We start from the raw sequence: 13,654 nt of genomic DNA, 5'->3' as shown, positions 1-13,654 counted from the left end.
TGAGGTGCAGTGGCTGATGGGAATTGTAGTCTCTAGTCCTTTTCCCGGTATTTCCATGACAATCAGGCCTCCAGTGGGACAGTGAATGCCTGCAAGACTTGATCAGGCATCTCTCAAGCCAAAAGAATCTGCTTTTCTAACTGTGATTCAAGAAAGCAACGGCAGCAGCTGGAGTTAAAACTGTGATCACGCATTCTTGTCAGAGAACGTTGTTTGGTGTGTTTAAATGAAATATATTTGAATATTTTCACAATTTTATACAGTTCTCTCTTACAGACATCTGCCTCTTGGGCCAGTGCCTGCTGCCTGTGTTCTGGCATGGGTTCTCCCTCTCCGAGTGTGTCGCAGTTCCCAAGGCAACATGTGCTTCGGTGTGGTTTTTTCTGCCGTTTCTCTGCTGGTGTTTCCACTTGATGGTGTTGGAGGAAGGAGATCACGCATTCACATCTGCCCAGAAGCTTCTTGCAGGAGCTGGCTGAGCCCTGGCGCTTAATTCAGGGCAGAAGATACTGGATGAAAGCCATGGTGCATACAGTCATATGATATGATTAAAGTCTGATTTTTTGTTTGTTTATTTGTTTGGAAATGCCCACTAGAGGGTGATGTTGATCAAATTTTCTCAGATGCACACTATGAACTTTAGTGGTGCGACCTCATTTGGGCAAAAAGTTTCACCAGGTCTGCCTGATCAGGGACTGATTACTGAAAGTCGAAATTAATCCACCAGTGGAACATTTTATTATTATTTTTTTTAAAAACCCTAAAAAACAAACCCATTTTGCTGTTATATGATACTGCAACTTTATATGACATGATTATATAAATATTTTTTTTATTAAAATGAGCATCTGTGTGTAATTCAGCAATAAAAATGGAACAATACTGTAATCACACAACAAAGGATAAACATGCAAGCACACAAAAAGCCTCACAAAGCATCAAATAAAAAATAATTAACAATGAATGAACAATGCATTTACACTAACTTGCTAAACATCAGTTCAATCTGTGATTAAGGATGTGTTCATAATTGACTTATTTATATCTTACGGGGGAAAAAAGAGTATCTGGACCTTTTTTTAACACATGTTGCAGACGTTGAATTTTGTGGTCAGTTCTTACTCTTGGACTTCAGATTGTTGTAGATTTCGTCCTCCCTGTAAAATTCGAAAACGGATTTTTGAATATTTCCTGAGCAAAAATACGCACTTCATATTTCTCACATTTGCCACTAATTCTGCGCCTCGTTCGTGAATTTCAGTCAAGTCGAAGTTGACGTGCTTGTGTGGCCTAATCATATTAACATATTTCGGTAACGCTGACGTATTTCATACTCACGTGACTATGTTAACACCTGTAAACGGCATTCACAAAAACGGCCTGTTTGCATTTAGTCACGCCCACAAAACTCCATAAAAGCCAACGCTCACTGAGAGCTGGCTGCGCGAAATGACGTCAAAATCAACGAAAAGTTATTTTCTGTCATTCCTACACCTCAAAAACATCACTTAGTAAACATTAAAGCACCTGAGAAGCCCGAACTCTTGTGACGATCCGACTTATACACCAGATGAGTTGATTTGTACACCAGCGCCTCTTTTGGCTTAATTGAAAGAATGTTCTTATTGGTCTTTTATGGATTTGTGTCGACTTGCTATCGTGAATGATTCTTTTCCATAATTGCTAACATGATTACCCAACATGATTTTCTAACATGAATTGCTTATGTAAATGCTCCTACGAACGATTTACTAAATACATTTGTTCATATTCAGCTTGATGAACGAGGCGCGTTGTTAAGAGAAAAACATTTTTGACGTTAGAGCTTTTCACGAGTTTTCACAGCGCTTCATACGTAAATGCTTACGTCAGTAAATTATTTCATTTCAAAACACATAACTGCTCTCATGTACTGTCTAAACCCGTTATTACCTTTCAGATATAATTATAACCCCCGACCCCACCCCACCCCCCCCATCCCCCCCACACACACATATATATTCAGTGTTTTAATTGTTGTGGAAAATGGCTTCTAGTGTGAACTAAATTCATGAGGGAAATTAGCTAAACAAATAGAGTTACAAAGATAATCGTGGTTTAACTGTAACTTCTCTATTATTTGCAGCTGCGCCTGTGAAGTTTATTTGTTTTCCTCAAGAGATAGTGGAAAGAACTCAGAAGGTGTGACAGAATCGCTTACCGAACAGCTCTTGATTTGACGAGGTTCACTGTGGCATATACTACGTCCTCTTTCTGATTGAGAGCCTTTGGCAGTTGAACCGTCGAGTAGAGAGGCACTTCCTGTGTGTGCGTTTGTGTGAAATAAACGCTGGAGTACTGAACGTTGTCCTGATCTGTTTGTGTGGGGTCAGAGGTCATAACTGAGACGTTACCATACACAGGAGAAGAGTCGTTCTGAGGGAGCGAGAGAGAGAGATTTAAGGTGCTTAAAATCTAACACGAATATACAAATCAACACCTTGGAATGTTAGTTCTCAAACGTTCGCCAAACGTTTTTACGTTTAAAAGTGATAACTTCTATCTAGTTTAACTTTATCGCCTGGAAATCTCACTTCTCGGTTAGTGACGTCACTAAAACTCACCTTGCTGTACTCCTCACTCCTGTTACTGTATGCTGGTCCGCTTTTCCTGTTGGAATGTGTGTAATAAAATTTTTTAAAAAAAATTAAAAAACACATCATCATCTACACTTGTGGTGTGAAACGAATTCGTTTTTATATACTACATGAGTGAATGTAGTTCCCTTAATCTGAAGGGGGAAAAAAAAAAAACTCTGGAGTGTGCAGTGGACAGATACTAGATCAGCGGTCCTCAAAGTGGTGTATGTGGACCCCCAGGGGTCTGCAAAGTCTATTATATTTTATTTTATTACAGAGGTGGAAATCACAACCAACCCTCATCAAAGTCATATTTATTACTGAGGTATTAGAGCGATTAGTCTATGTACGGGTCACTTGATTTGAACGGGTTCAATCCAAACCCATTAGACAAATATTTTGACAAAATATTAAATGGCAAACATTATAAATAATTGAATTATGTTTGGATGGTGTTCATAGACTTTATTTTATAGTAATGTAAATGTGATTTGGGGTTCTTACCTCATCCACAGAATGACAACCATGAATAACAGAACCAAACCGACAGCGACTCCCGAACCTGCATATTTTACAGCTCTGTTATCTGCATCAGTAAGAAATAATCGGCATGTTAAACAGATGGGTGTGAAGAGTCAGAGGTTTTGAGTGGAGACAAAGAGAAGGACACAAATGAGAAAAAGTAACGCATGATGTCATCAAACTGACACTAAAATGGCATGCTTGGGAGAAGCGAGTACCTGATGTACATGGCCATTCTGATGAATTGGATGATCCAAATCCATTGCTTGCTGTACAGTAGTAAAATCCATCTGCTCTCGAGGATAAAGTTAAATTGGTGCCATTTTCAATCAGTATCACATCTCCTTCTGTTTTCTTGTACCAGGTGTAAGAGCTGTTGGGGTTGGAGTCACTTCTACACAATAGTGTGACCAAGTCTCCAGACACGGATGGAACGACAGTCACAGACGTGTTTCGGGGGGAGTCTGATCAGAAGTGGGAGTTACTTAATTATTCAATGTATTACATTAAAAAATAAGCATCATACACAAAAAAACTGCACCTACATAACACATCCAGGAGTGTGGGTGTAGAGTTGTGCTGTCCCAACCGGTTGTGAGCAGTGCAGTAGTACAGTCCGCTGTGCTGGGAGCTGATGTTGCTGATGCTGTAATTCTGGCCTGTTGTCAGCAGTGTGTCTGCAGCTGCTCTCTGTTTAAACCAGGAGTAGGTGAGAACAGGAGGGTTTGCATCACTGCTACAGCTCAGAGTCACTGAATCCCCCTCCTCTGTGTCTCCAGAGGAAAGAATCACTGCTCTGGTGTTTTTAGGGAGATCTGAAAACAGGCACAAGGTCTTAATATTAAAACCGTAACTCTGGGCGTCGTGTAGCAAGCTGGATACGAATTCATTTATTCATAAATTCACTGTAAAAGACCATTTAGAAATGTTCATTTAAAAATGTGATATAAATGAAATTCCATTTAGTTTGTTCTTCAAGAGCGCCTGAAATTCGGTGTAAATCGACAAAGGAGATTCAGTAGTGTGAACTTGGATTAATAAGCTTCACATGGATGAAATTTTTTATTTAAACTACACACATAATTTAATGAAAATTTCGTGAAACTTAGTCGTTTCGTATGAACGACTTGAAAGAATCCAGTCCCAAACAAATCCACAAATTGAGACAAATAAGGGTAGCCATTCAAGTGGGATAAAAGACGTGCCACTGTATAAGAGGAAGTATAAGTTCACCTGGGGTGCAAGAAGGAAAAACCACCTTTGAAGTATACGAATTGAACATTAACGCCTCAGGAATTACATGAAGGCCTTTAATGCCTTGACATACTTCATGTGGAGCTGTCTCATGGAGGCTTTGCTCGCTGTGTAGTACACATGACCGTAGGATAAACACACTGTGAGACCAAGTCTGTGACTAGTCATTATAAACGAGATGCGCCCAAGCCAAATCATTCCAAGATGGATGACTTCGTGTAGCAGCAGTCATTTTCCTGTATTTGTGGAAATTATCATCAAATTTTAATAGGTGCACCTGCACTAATGGAGAACTCATACCCCAACACGAAACAGCAGGGAGAATGCAAGATTGTAAGCATTTGATGTGGTTTAATTATTTGTGCAACCCTTGCAGACGTCATCTCTGCGTTCAGTATTCCAAGGCCTTTTTAGACTGGAGTTGATGTGCTGCAATGGCTGCGCTGCATTACAGAAAGATTTAGCGCATATCACACTTAGGAGTTGCTCTTTCACTGTTTAGTATTCATACTGCCATTTCAGCTCTCTCTTTTGTGGCTATTACTAAGTGCAAATCAGTAGTGCTATGAATGCCCTTGGTAATGTATGATGATTGGCATTTATCACGTATTCAAGTACGAACAAAATTATCATTACTGAAGCTTTTGTATATATGAATTTTAAGTTCAGTTTGATATACAAAGATATTTACACACATTAAATCATTTCGCAATTTAATTACCAAGTATTTAGCCTGTTAAACACCATTAGCTCTGGAAGCATGAATAAACGCATGAAGGAAACCAAACTTAATTTTAGACGTACCAAGTATGTTCACATATTATTAAGCATGGATTTACTGAGAACAAGGCAGGGAACTTACATAACACATCCAGGAGTGTCGGTGTAGAGTTGTGCTGTCCCAGCTGGTTGTGAGCAGTGCAGTAGTACAGTCCGCTGTGCTGGGAGCTGATGTTGCTGATGCTGTAATTCTGGCCTGTTGTCAGCAGGGTGTCTGCAGCTGATCTCTGTTTAAACCAGGAGTAGGTGAGAACAGGAGGGTTTGCATCACTGCTACAGCTCAGAGTCACTGAACCCCCCTCCACTGTGTCTCCAGAGGAAAGAACCACTGCGCTGGTGTTTTTAGGGGAATCTGATTGGAAGATTATGAAGAATTACATTACATAGTTTTATTACATTACATAATTACATAGTTTTATGTACCCCACTGAAAGGCTGTCAGTGTCTTTTATCGTGACAACCATAGGATGCTGGTTGACACTAGTTGTGAAAGAACAGGTGCCTAGTGGCACCTTCTGAGTATTGATCATAGGAGAACTAGAAGGGCTGCAGCAAAAATAATTGCAGGTATGAAGGCTTTGTCATGGGAGGCGTTTGAAGAGGCCATGGAAAAGGACATTCATATTGACCCAAAGATGTTAGTTAGTAAATAAGAGCAAGTAAGGATGAGCATTGACCTCTACAAAGGATGTTGCTGAATGATGGAAGGAGCACTTTGAGAAAATTCTTAACCCAGTGAACCTTAAAGAGGTACTCCTTTCAGGATGCTGTGGTAGAAGTTACTGGTATTTTGGATTCCATCTCTGTAGCTGAGTTTACCATGTCAGTTCAATGCGATGCAATTCAGCCAGAGATGAAGGCACAAAGGCACTGGGCATGCTTAGGTTTGTGTCATTAACATGCCTATTCAATGCTGCGTGAAGATCTGGGCACTGCCTTTGGACTGGGAAACTGGGTTTGGGGTCACTATTTTTTTAAAAAGAGGAGGAGACTCCATCTGATCCTAACATAGGAATATCAGGGTTGTAAGACACCTTGTAAACAGCATGAGCATCTTAACAACTTACTGACACATACAGAGTGCCCAAAGAATGGACCCAATAGCAGACCTTGACCAGTCGAAATGAGAGAAGTGATGGCTGTGCTTGGTGGAGGTTTGAATCTGGTTTTCAAGATTGCAATAGCAAGTGCTTTAAACACGCTGATCCAAGAGGCAGCACTAACTGATGGTGTGGCCAGAACATTGGAATGAAAGTGCAGACAGAACAAAGTACAAAAGTGAGCGCTCGACTGCAGGGCTTGAGAGCAGGGCAGAGGCAAGCACTCAACTAAATGAGCTGCGGGGAAAGGGTGGCAGATAATGCACTGAATTCCCAATGGTGCAGGAAAGAACAAAAGTGTGCCAAACCACAGAGGGCAAAACAATAGTGAGAAGGGAAAGGGACAGTACTAAATGGTCTATTCGGTTTGCCAACCGATCTCAACTCAGAAAGGATTACGCAGATGGACTACAAGTACCAGCTTGAGGCACAAGACATTGAATGTGCGGTTTATCCTCATGGATTTTGGGAGCTGTACTTGATAAAAGACTGACTTAATTTTTAATTAACAACCTTAAAGTGACCCATATACCGAGAGGCTAATTTCTTGGAGTCCAGGTGCAGGGGTAGGTCTTTAGTACAAAGCCACATGGGTTCTGCCTTAGCTGGTGGTTAAAAACAAAGTGTGGTCCTTCTGCCAGCTCTGTTAGCACTGCCAGAGAAGGTGCTTGGCTGAAGGGATGGCCATGTCAGCTTCCAGCAAACTGGCACGCAAAAGAAGGCAAGCCCTAGCATGAGTGCTATAGTGCCATCAACAAAGGGTGGCTGGGGACCAAGGGTTGATGCTGTCATTGGAGAGCCTACCAAATATCTGTTTCTAGTCCCCATCTCAAGGGGGCCAGAATCTGTGGCCCGGGGACTATGGGCTCAGCATCAGGCTGTGTGATGGAAGGGGCCCAATGTGTGGAGAGGGTAGCAGATTTAATGTTCTTTGAGCCAGGCTGATATGCCAAAGAACAATGTCCATCTGGCCTGGTGCAGAGTAAGACATTTGCCACCTTGGATGTACATCAATTTCTTATGGTCTGTCCCAACCATGAACTGGGATTTGGCTCCCTCCTAATATTGTCTCTCTATTCCCCCTGAACCAAGTTGACAGCAAAAAGCTCCATATTATCCATGTCATAATGCTGTTCATTGCGAATGAGAGAATGGAAAAAGTAAGCACGGGGTGGAGCTTCTGGTCATTACCAGCATACTGGAACAAAAAGTGATCCTATGGCCACATCTGAGTTGTCTACTTCCACAATGAATGGGCTGTCTTGGCTGGGAAGTCGAAAGATGGGAGCTGATATCAGGCACTGTTTGAGCTCCTCAAAAAGCTTCCTGGGCTTTGGGTGACTATCAAAACCAAGTGGTGCTGCTACAGTGCTAAACTTTGGAATAAACTGTCAGAAAAAGTTAGGAAAGCCCAGGAAGTGTATGACCAGTTGGAGTGAGGTTAGCTGTGGCCAATACATAACAACCTTGATCCTGGCTGGGTCCATTTGCAGGCTACCCTTTGGAATGTCTTCCATTTGTCACCCTGCCATACTCTGATGAGATTTGCAGGTCCACACTTTGCAGGTCCAGATTGGAAAAAATGCATGCGTGCTGCAGTGATTCAACGGCGATAATCATGAGAGGCAGAGGGTAGTGGGGATCTTGTTGAGGCCTCAGTAATACAAAAGGTCCCCATCCTTCTTCCCCACAAACAAAAACATCACCCCCGCTGGCAAGGTAGAGGGCAGAATGATCCTTAGCAACAACGAATTCTGAATGTATTCCTCCATTGATTTTTGTTCAGAACCAGAATGTCCAAAGAGCCTAGCCCAAGGTAGAGAAGCACCTAGGAGCAAGTTGATGGCACAGTTGTAGGGATAGGATTCAGAAGAAACAATGTATTTTCTACACAAGCTGTGGAACAGTGGATCAGCTCTTTAGTCTTACACAACTTTATGATGGGTCATGAGAGTAAACTAATCCAGTCTACATCTGTTTTGTAGATTGGGATAGATTTTGTGTCTTGATATTTGTCATGGGAGATACGACAGGAGTATGGGGCATCTGGGTGGATTCCTAATGCAGTCTGGTCTCTGTATGAGCACAGTGAAAGTTGCAATAAAATGCAAAAAAGGAGTGCACAAAAAAACCTACCAGAGGGGAAAAGAGGTGGGGGTGGGGACTCAAAGTTTAAAGTTAAATTTTAGCAAAATTTCATCAGGAATTGCATTGAAGTAAGAATGGCAAAAATCATAATAAATCTAGTCATTCCAGAGGCCTGAAGCAATGTTTTAACATCCTTAATGTTCAACAATGAACAAACACAAGAAGTAATCCACTTCTTATTACAAGGTTACTGATTTTCACTTTTCAGTCTTCATGCATTGTCACACTATCAAAAAACCTCTAAATGTGATTGATATGTGGCTTCCATATTGAGTAGCCATACTGTAATCCTGATACACAGAAACATTTAATCTTCAATACAAACTAATTGTTTTGACCTTTATTATTTGAACTTTTGGTAGGGCTGGTGTCTGCATAATTTTTTCCACACCCACTGAGTACACCCACCATGCCTGTCAAGTCCTACAGTGACTTCTGGAGAACTGCCAGTTCATCAAAGCTGAAAAATGCAAGTTACATGCACAGACAGTCACCTTCCTGGATATGTCATCGAGAGTGGACAAGTCAAGGCTGATCCTGAGAAGATCCGAGCCATTGTCGAGTGGATTCATCAGGGACTACAGTCGGGTTGCAGCATAGCTCACTAGGCTCACCCCCACCTCCACTCCCTTCGTGTGGACCCCTGTGCTTATCCAACCTGGTCCTTTGTGGCAATTCATTGAGGAGGTGGACGCCTCTGTTTCAGGTGTGGGTGCGGTGCTTTCCTGGCATCCAGTTCCTGAACCGAAACTTCACCCCTACATTGTTTCTCATCACTTCTCCTCTGCGGAATGCAACGTCGCTTCTCCCCTGTGGAATATGGGGAATTGTGAGTTGTAATTTCACTATCATCTACCATATCGATTCTAAGAACCCTAAGCCCAGTACCCTCTCCCGCTAGTTCACCCCAGAAGAAGACATCTCTCACTGTTCACCTGTCAGCCTACTATGATCCCTGCCTGTGCCCAAGCTCCCCACCACCTGAGAAACTGCAGACCTCCTTGTTAGATATGTCTTCTGGCTGCATGGTATTCCCAAGGACATTGTCTCTGACCACGGACCTCAGTTTATTTCCCAGGTATGGAATTCATTTTGCAATGCTCCCGGGGCCACAGTGAGTCTGTCCTCTGGGTTTCACCCCCAGACTAACAGTCAGGCGGAGTGGGCCTTGGAGTTGGAAGCAGCGTTGCAGTGTCATGGCCAACAACTCCTCCACCAGGTGTTCCCAACTACCCTGGATTGAGTATGCCCACAACTCCCTGTCCAGTACTGCCACTGGTATGTCCCCCTTTGAGTGTTCCCTGGGTTATTAACCTCCCTTGTTCCCCATCCAGGAAAATGACATGGTTGTCCCCTCCATGCAAGCCCACATTCACCATTTCCACAAAGGTGTGGAAGGAGGCCCATTCCACACTGATCCGCTTCACCAATTGCAACTGTAGCCAGGCGACCACCATCAGATTCCAGCACCCAACTACGATCCAGGTCAAAAACTATGGCTTTCTGCTAAGGACATCCCACTAAAGACAGAGTCCAATAAACTCTCCCCTGTTATCTGGACCCCTTCACCATCAAGAGCATCATCAACTATTCCATTGTTAAACTCAAGCTCCCCAGATCCCTGTGCATTCACCCTAGCTTTCATGTCTTCCAACTCAAGCCTGTTCACATCAGCCCTCTGAGCCTTCCATTTGACCCCCCTCTGCCCATTCGGGTTGTGGATGATCACCTGGCCTACACCATCAGGAGGCTGCTGATGTGCACTGCAGGGGACGGGGGCTGCAATATCTGGTAAACTGGGAAGAAAACAGACTGGAGGAGTGGACCTGGGTACCCCGATCCTTCTGGACATTCTGGACCTCTTGGTTATCCGAGAGTTTCACAGAGCCCATCCAGACAAGCCTGGCAGGTCACCTGGAGGCTCCTGTTAAGAGGGGGTACTGGCAGGTTCCAGTCCCACACTTTTCCACTTTCCTTGTGTTTCCAGTATTTTCTCTCTCTGTGTGTTGTGTGTTGTGTGTGTGTGTGTGTGTGTGTGTGTGTGTGTGTGTGTGTGTGTGTGTGTGTGTGTGTGTGTGTGTCTCTGGGCTTTCGCACCACATTTGATTGCATCATTTGACTCACCTGCTTCTCATCAGCTCAACAGCTTCTCATCATGCCATGAGTATTTAAACCCTGGTTCTTCAGACACTCATTGCGAGATTGTTCTGGCTTTCGGTGTGGTAACATGTCCAGTTTACAGCTGTCCAGTTTTTCCTGCCACGTAATCCTGCTGCTCACTCTGTTTTTTCCTCGTGTTCCAGGTTCACAGCTCACCCAGCCTGCCTGCTCACTTCCTGCTACCCCAGCCAGCCTTGCTGAGCAAACGACCGCCACTGTACCGACCAGAGTGAATCCCGACCTTGACTACACAATTACCATACTCCTTTCACACACACCCCAGTTTCCCCAAGCCGTCAATAAAACCCATTTAACCCTGAACTCCTGTGTTTATGTTCTGCTTCCGGGTCCCCCCATTCCTGTGTTCACAGACATTTTAAATATATTATTTTAAACTCAGCCATTGCTGTGTGGTGGCTTAGTTTGGATGGGAAATGATACAATAATGCACCTTCTGGAGTGTCTTGATGTGTAAAAGAAAATGTTTTTTTTTAAAAAAAAAAAAAATACTTTCCCATAGAATATTGTGGAATAGTTACCTGCATGTCGAGCTGAACATGATGTACATTACCTGGGGTTATTTCCACTGACCGTTTTGTAGAAGGTAAAAGACGCCATAATTGTTCCAGATATTGAAACAGTCCATAAAAATGACCAACAAAATGTAATTATATGGAAATAAAAGCACAGATATTTAGGTAAATATTTACATTATATGTAGTTTTGCTCATTTGGCTGACACTTTTATACAAAGGGATTTACAACTGTAAAAATTGTGAGGGTTAAGGGTCTTGCTCAAGAACTCATGGCAGCCTGGCAGTGCTGGGATTTGAATTCACACATTTCCTATCAGAAGCCCAACGCTTTAACCACTGAACCATCACTTCCTCAAGTAAAATAGATCCCATCTGAATAGAGCTTAAGTTAGATAGGCAGTCTCCGTATCTTTTATAAGACAATTTTTCCTTAGTAAGTAAAATGACTAAAACTTCATGATTATCAGGATTTAGTCATAATAATATTAGAATATACTTTAAATAAAATAACAATTGCTATCATTATCTCTCAGATGTGTCAATAAAAATAACTTAATTTAAATCTAACAGAAGCTGGCAGTGAGATGATGACAGAGTGAGTGAAGTGTAAAGTGAGTTCTTACAGACAGCAGGAGAGCGAAGCTCCTCGCGTCCTCTTACAGCACAGGAGTAGCTGCCTGATTCCTCACTAGTGACATACAGATAATTTCTGTACCAGTCAGTAACAGGCTGTCCGTTCTTGTACCAGATGTAAGTGGGGTTGTTAGACAGAGTGCAGGTGGTGATGCAGCTCAGATTCTTGCTGTTCTTGGTGTACCAGTCTGATACTCTAACCTTCAGATCTGCATACAATATGCATGGTTTTGTGTTATTTTCAAATGTAGAATGTTCTTATAGTTAACTTAATGTTTCTCATACAGCTTTACCTGTGACAGACAGAGAGACTCCAGGATCACCGGTGTATTTACCAACATCAGTGTAGAATCTGAATCTGTATGTTTGAGCGTCTCTCTCTCTCAGGTTAGTGATTCTCAGTCTACAGTTATTCTGGGAGATCTGTGTGTACTGCACTCGGCCCTGATACTCCTCATCCTCTCTCACATCCACAGGTTCATCACCAGCCTGCTCTTTAATGAACCAGAACACTTTTGTGACCTTGTAATGATCAGGGAAGGTGTAATAACTGTGTATGTCCACTGATGATCCAATCAGAGAGCAGATATTCTGGGTGGAGTACGTCACACTCCAGCAGCTCTTCTCATCTAAAACACCTGAACAAAACAAAATGAGTTAGAACAGAAATCTGATCTTAACACCAACTAAAGCATCACTCAGTCGTGAATCACTGCATGTGAGTTTATTGTAATCTAACAGAAGCTGGCAGTGAGATGATGACAGAGTGAGTGAAGTGTAAAGTGAGTTCTTACAGACAGCAGGAGAGCGAAGCTCCTCGTGTCCTCTTACAGCACAGGAGTAGCTGCCTGGTTCCTCACTTTTGACATCAAGTTCATTTATATAACGGTCAGTAACACGCTGTCCGTTCTTGTACCAGATGTAAGTGGGGTTGCTAGACAGAGTGCAGGTGGTGATGCAGCTCAGCTTCTTCTTCCAGCTACCCCAGTCTGATACTCTAACCTTCAGATCTGAAAATAATAAGTATGGTTTGGTGTTATTTTCAAATATAGAATATTCTCACACTTTAACTTAATGTTTCTCATACAGCTTTACCTGTGACAGACAGAGAGACTCCACGATCACCGGTGTATTCACCTGTAGGATCATCAGTGTAGAATCTGAATCTGTATGTCTGAGTGTCTCTCTCTCTCAGGTTAGTGATTCTCAGTCTACAGTTATTCTGGGAGATCTGCGTGTACTGCACTCGGCCCTGATACTCCTCATCCTCTCTCACATCCACACCCTCAACACCAGTCTGATCTTTAATGAACCAGAACACTTCTGTGACCTTGTAACGATTAGGGAAGGTGTAATAACTGTGTATGTCCACTGATGATCCAATCAGAGAGCAGATATTCTGGGTGGAGTACGTCACACTCCAGCAGCTCTGCTCATCAAAAACACCTGAACAAAACAAAATGAATTAGAACAGAAATCTGATCTTAAACCCAACTAAAGCATCACTCAGTCGTGAATCACTGCATGTGAGTTTATTGTAATCTAACAGAAGCTGGCAGTGAGATGATGACAGAGTGAGTGAAGTGTAAAGTGAGTTCTTACAGACAGCAGGAGAGCGAAGCTCCTCGTGTCCTCTTACAGCACAGGAGTAGCTGCCTGGTTCCCCACTAGTGACATACAGATAATTTATATAACGGTCAGTAACACGCTGTCCGTTCTTGTACCAGATGTAAGTGGGGTTGCTAGACAGAGTGCAGGTGGTGATGCAGCTCAGCTTCTTCTTCCAGCTACCCGAGTTTGATACTGTAACCTTCAGATCTGAAAATAATAAGCATGGCTTGGTGTTATTTTCAAATATAGAATATTCTCATAATTTAACTTAATGTTTCTCATACAGCTTTAC

General features: G+C 42.6%; 2 protein-coding genes across 2 annotated transcripts in view; both read right to left on the bottom strand.

Annotated features, from left to right (window-relative positions):
- Positions 1–815: 815 nt before the first annotated feature.
- On the bottom strand, positions 816–12,836 carry LOC128629244 (B-cell receptor CD22). The gene is made up of 11 exons (XM_053676446.1): positions 12,815–12,836; positions 12,546–12,761; positions 12,045–12,389; positions 11,742–11,960; positions 5,257–5,526; positions 3,686–3,955; positions 3,359–3,604; positions 3,123–3,204; positions 2,604–2,649; positions 2,201–2,415; positions 816–1,157 (listed from the first exon to the last, which is right to left on the bottom strand). The coding sequence occupies exons 1-11, from the start codon at positions 12,834–12,836 to the stop codon at positions 1,112–1,114; spliced, it is 1,977 nt and encodes a 658-aa protein (XP_053532421.1). The 3' UTR covers positions 816–1,111.
- An 804-nt stretch (positions 12,837–13,640) lies between these two features.
- LOC128629243 (uncharacterized) overlaps positions 13,641–13,654 on the bottom strand; it is a 3,237-nt gene continuing 3,223 nt past the window's right edge. The window contains exon 5 of the mRNA XM_053676445.1: positions 13,641–13,654. This exon is cut by the window's right edge and continues 348 nt beyond it. Within this exon, the coding sequence (XP_053532420.1) occupies positions 13,641–13,654 (14 nt within the window).

The sequence above is a fragment of the Ictalurus punctatus genome, chromosome 27, assembly GCF_001660625.3.
Source record: "Ictalurus punctatus breed USDA103 chromosome 27, Coco_2.0, whole genome shotgun sequence".
NCBI classification, from domain to species: Eukaryota; Metazoa; Chordata; class Actinopteri; order Siluriformes; family Ictaluridae; genus Ictalurus; species Ictalurus punctatus.
The sequence above is the reverse complement of the archived record's forward strand: the minus strand, read 5'-3'. Positions and strand labels throughout refer to the sequence as shown.

Excerpts from the sequence above, each read along its gene's own strand:
- LOC128629244 (XM_053676446.1), bottom strand. The coding sequence starts at position 12,836 with ATGAGAAACATTAAGTTAAAGT. Across the intron at positions 12,390-12,545 it reads GCTTCGCTCTCCTGCTGTCT|GTGTTTTAGATGAGAAGAGC; the intron begins GTAAGAACTCAC and ends TGTTTTGTTCAG. Across the intron at positions 11,961-12,044 it reads AGTCTCTCTGTCTGTCACAG|ATCTGAAGGTTAGAGTATCA; the intron begins GTAAAGCTGTAT and ends TATTGTATGCAG.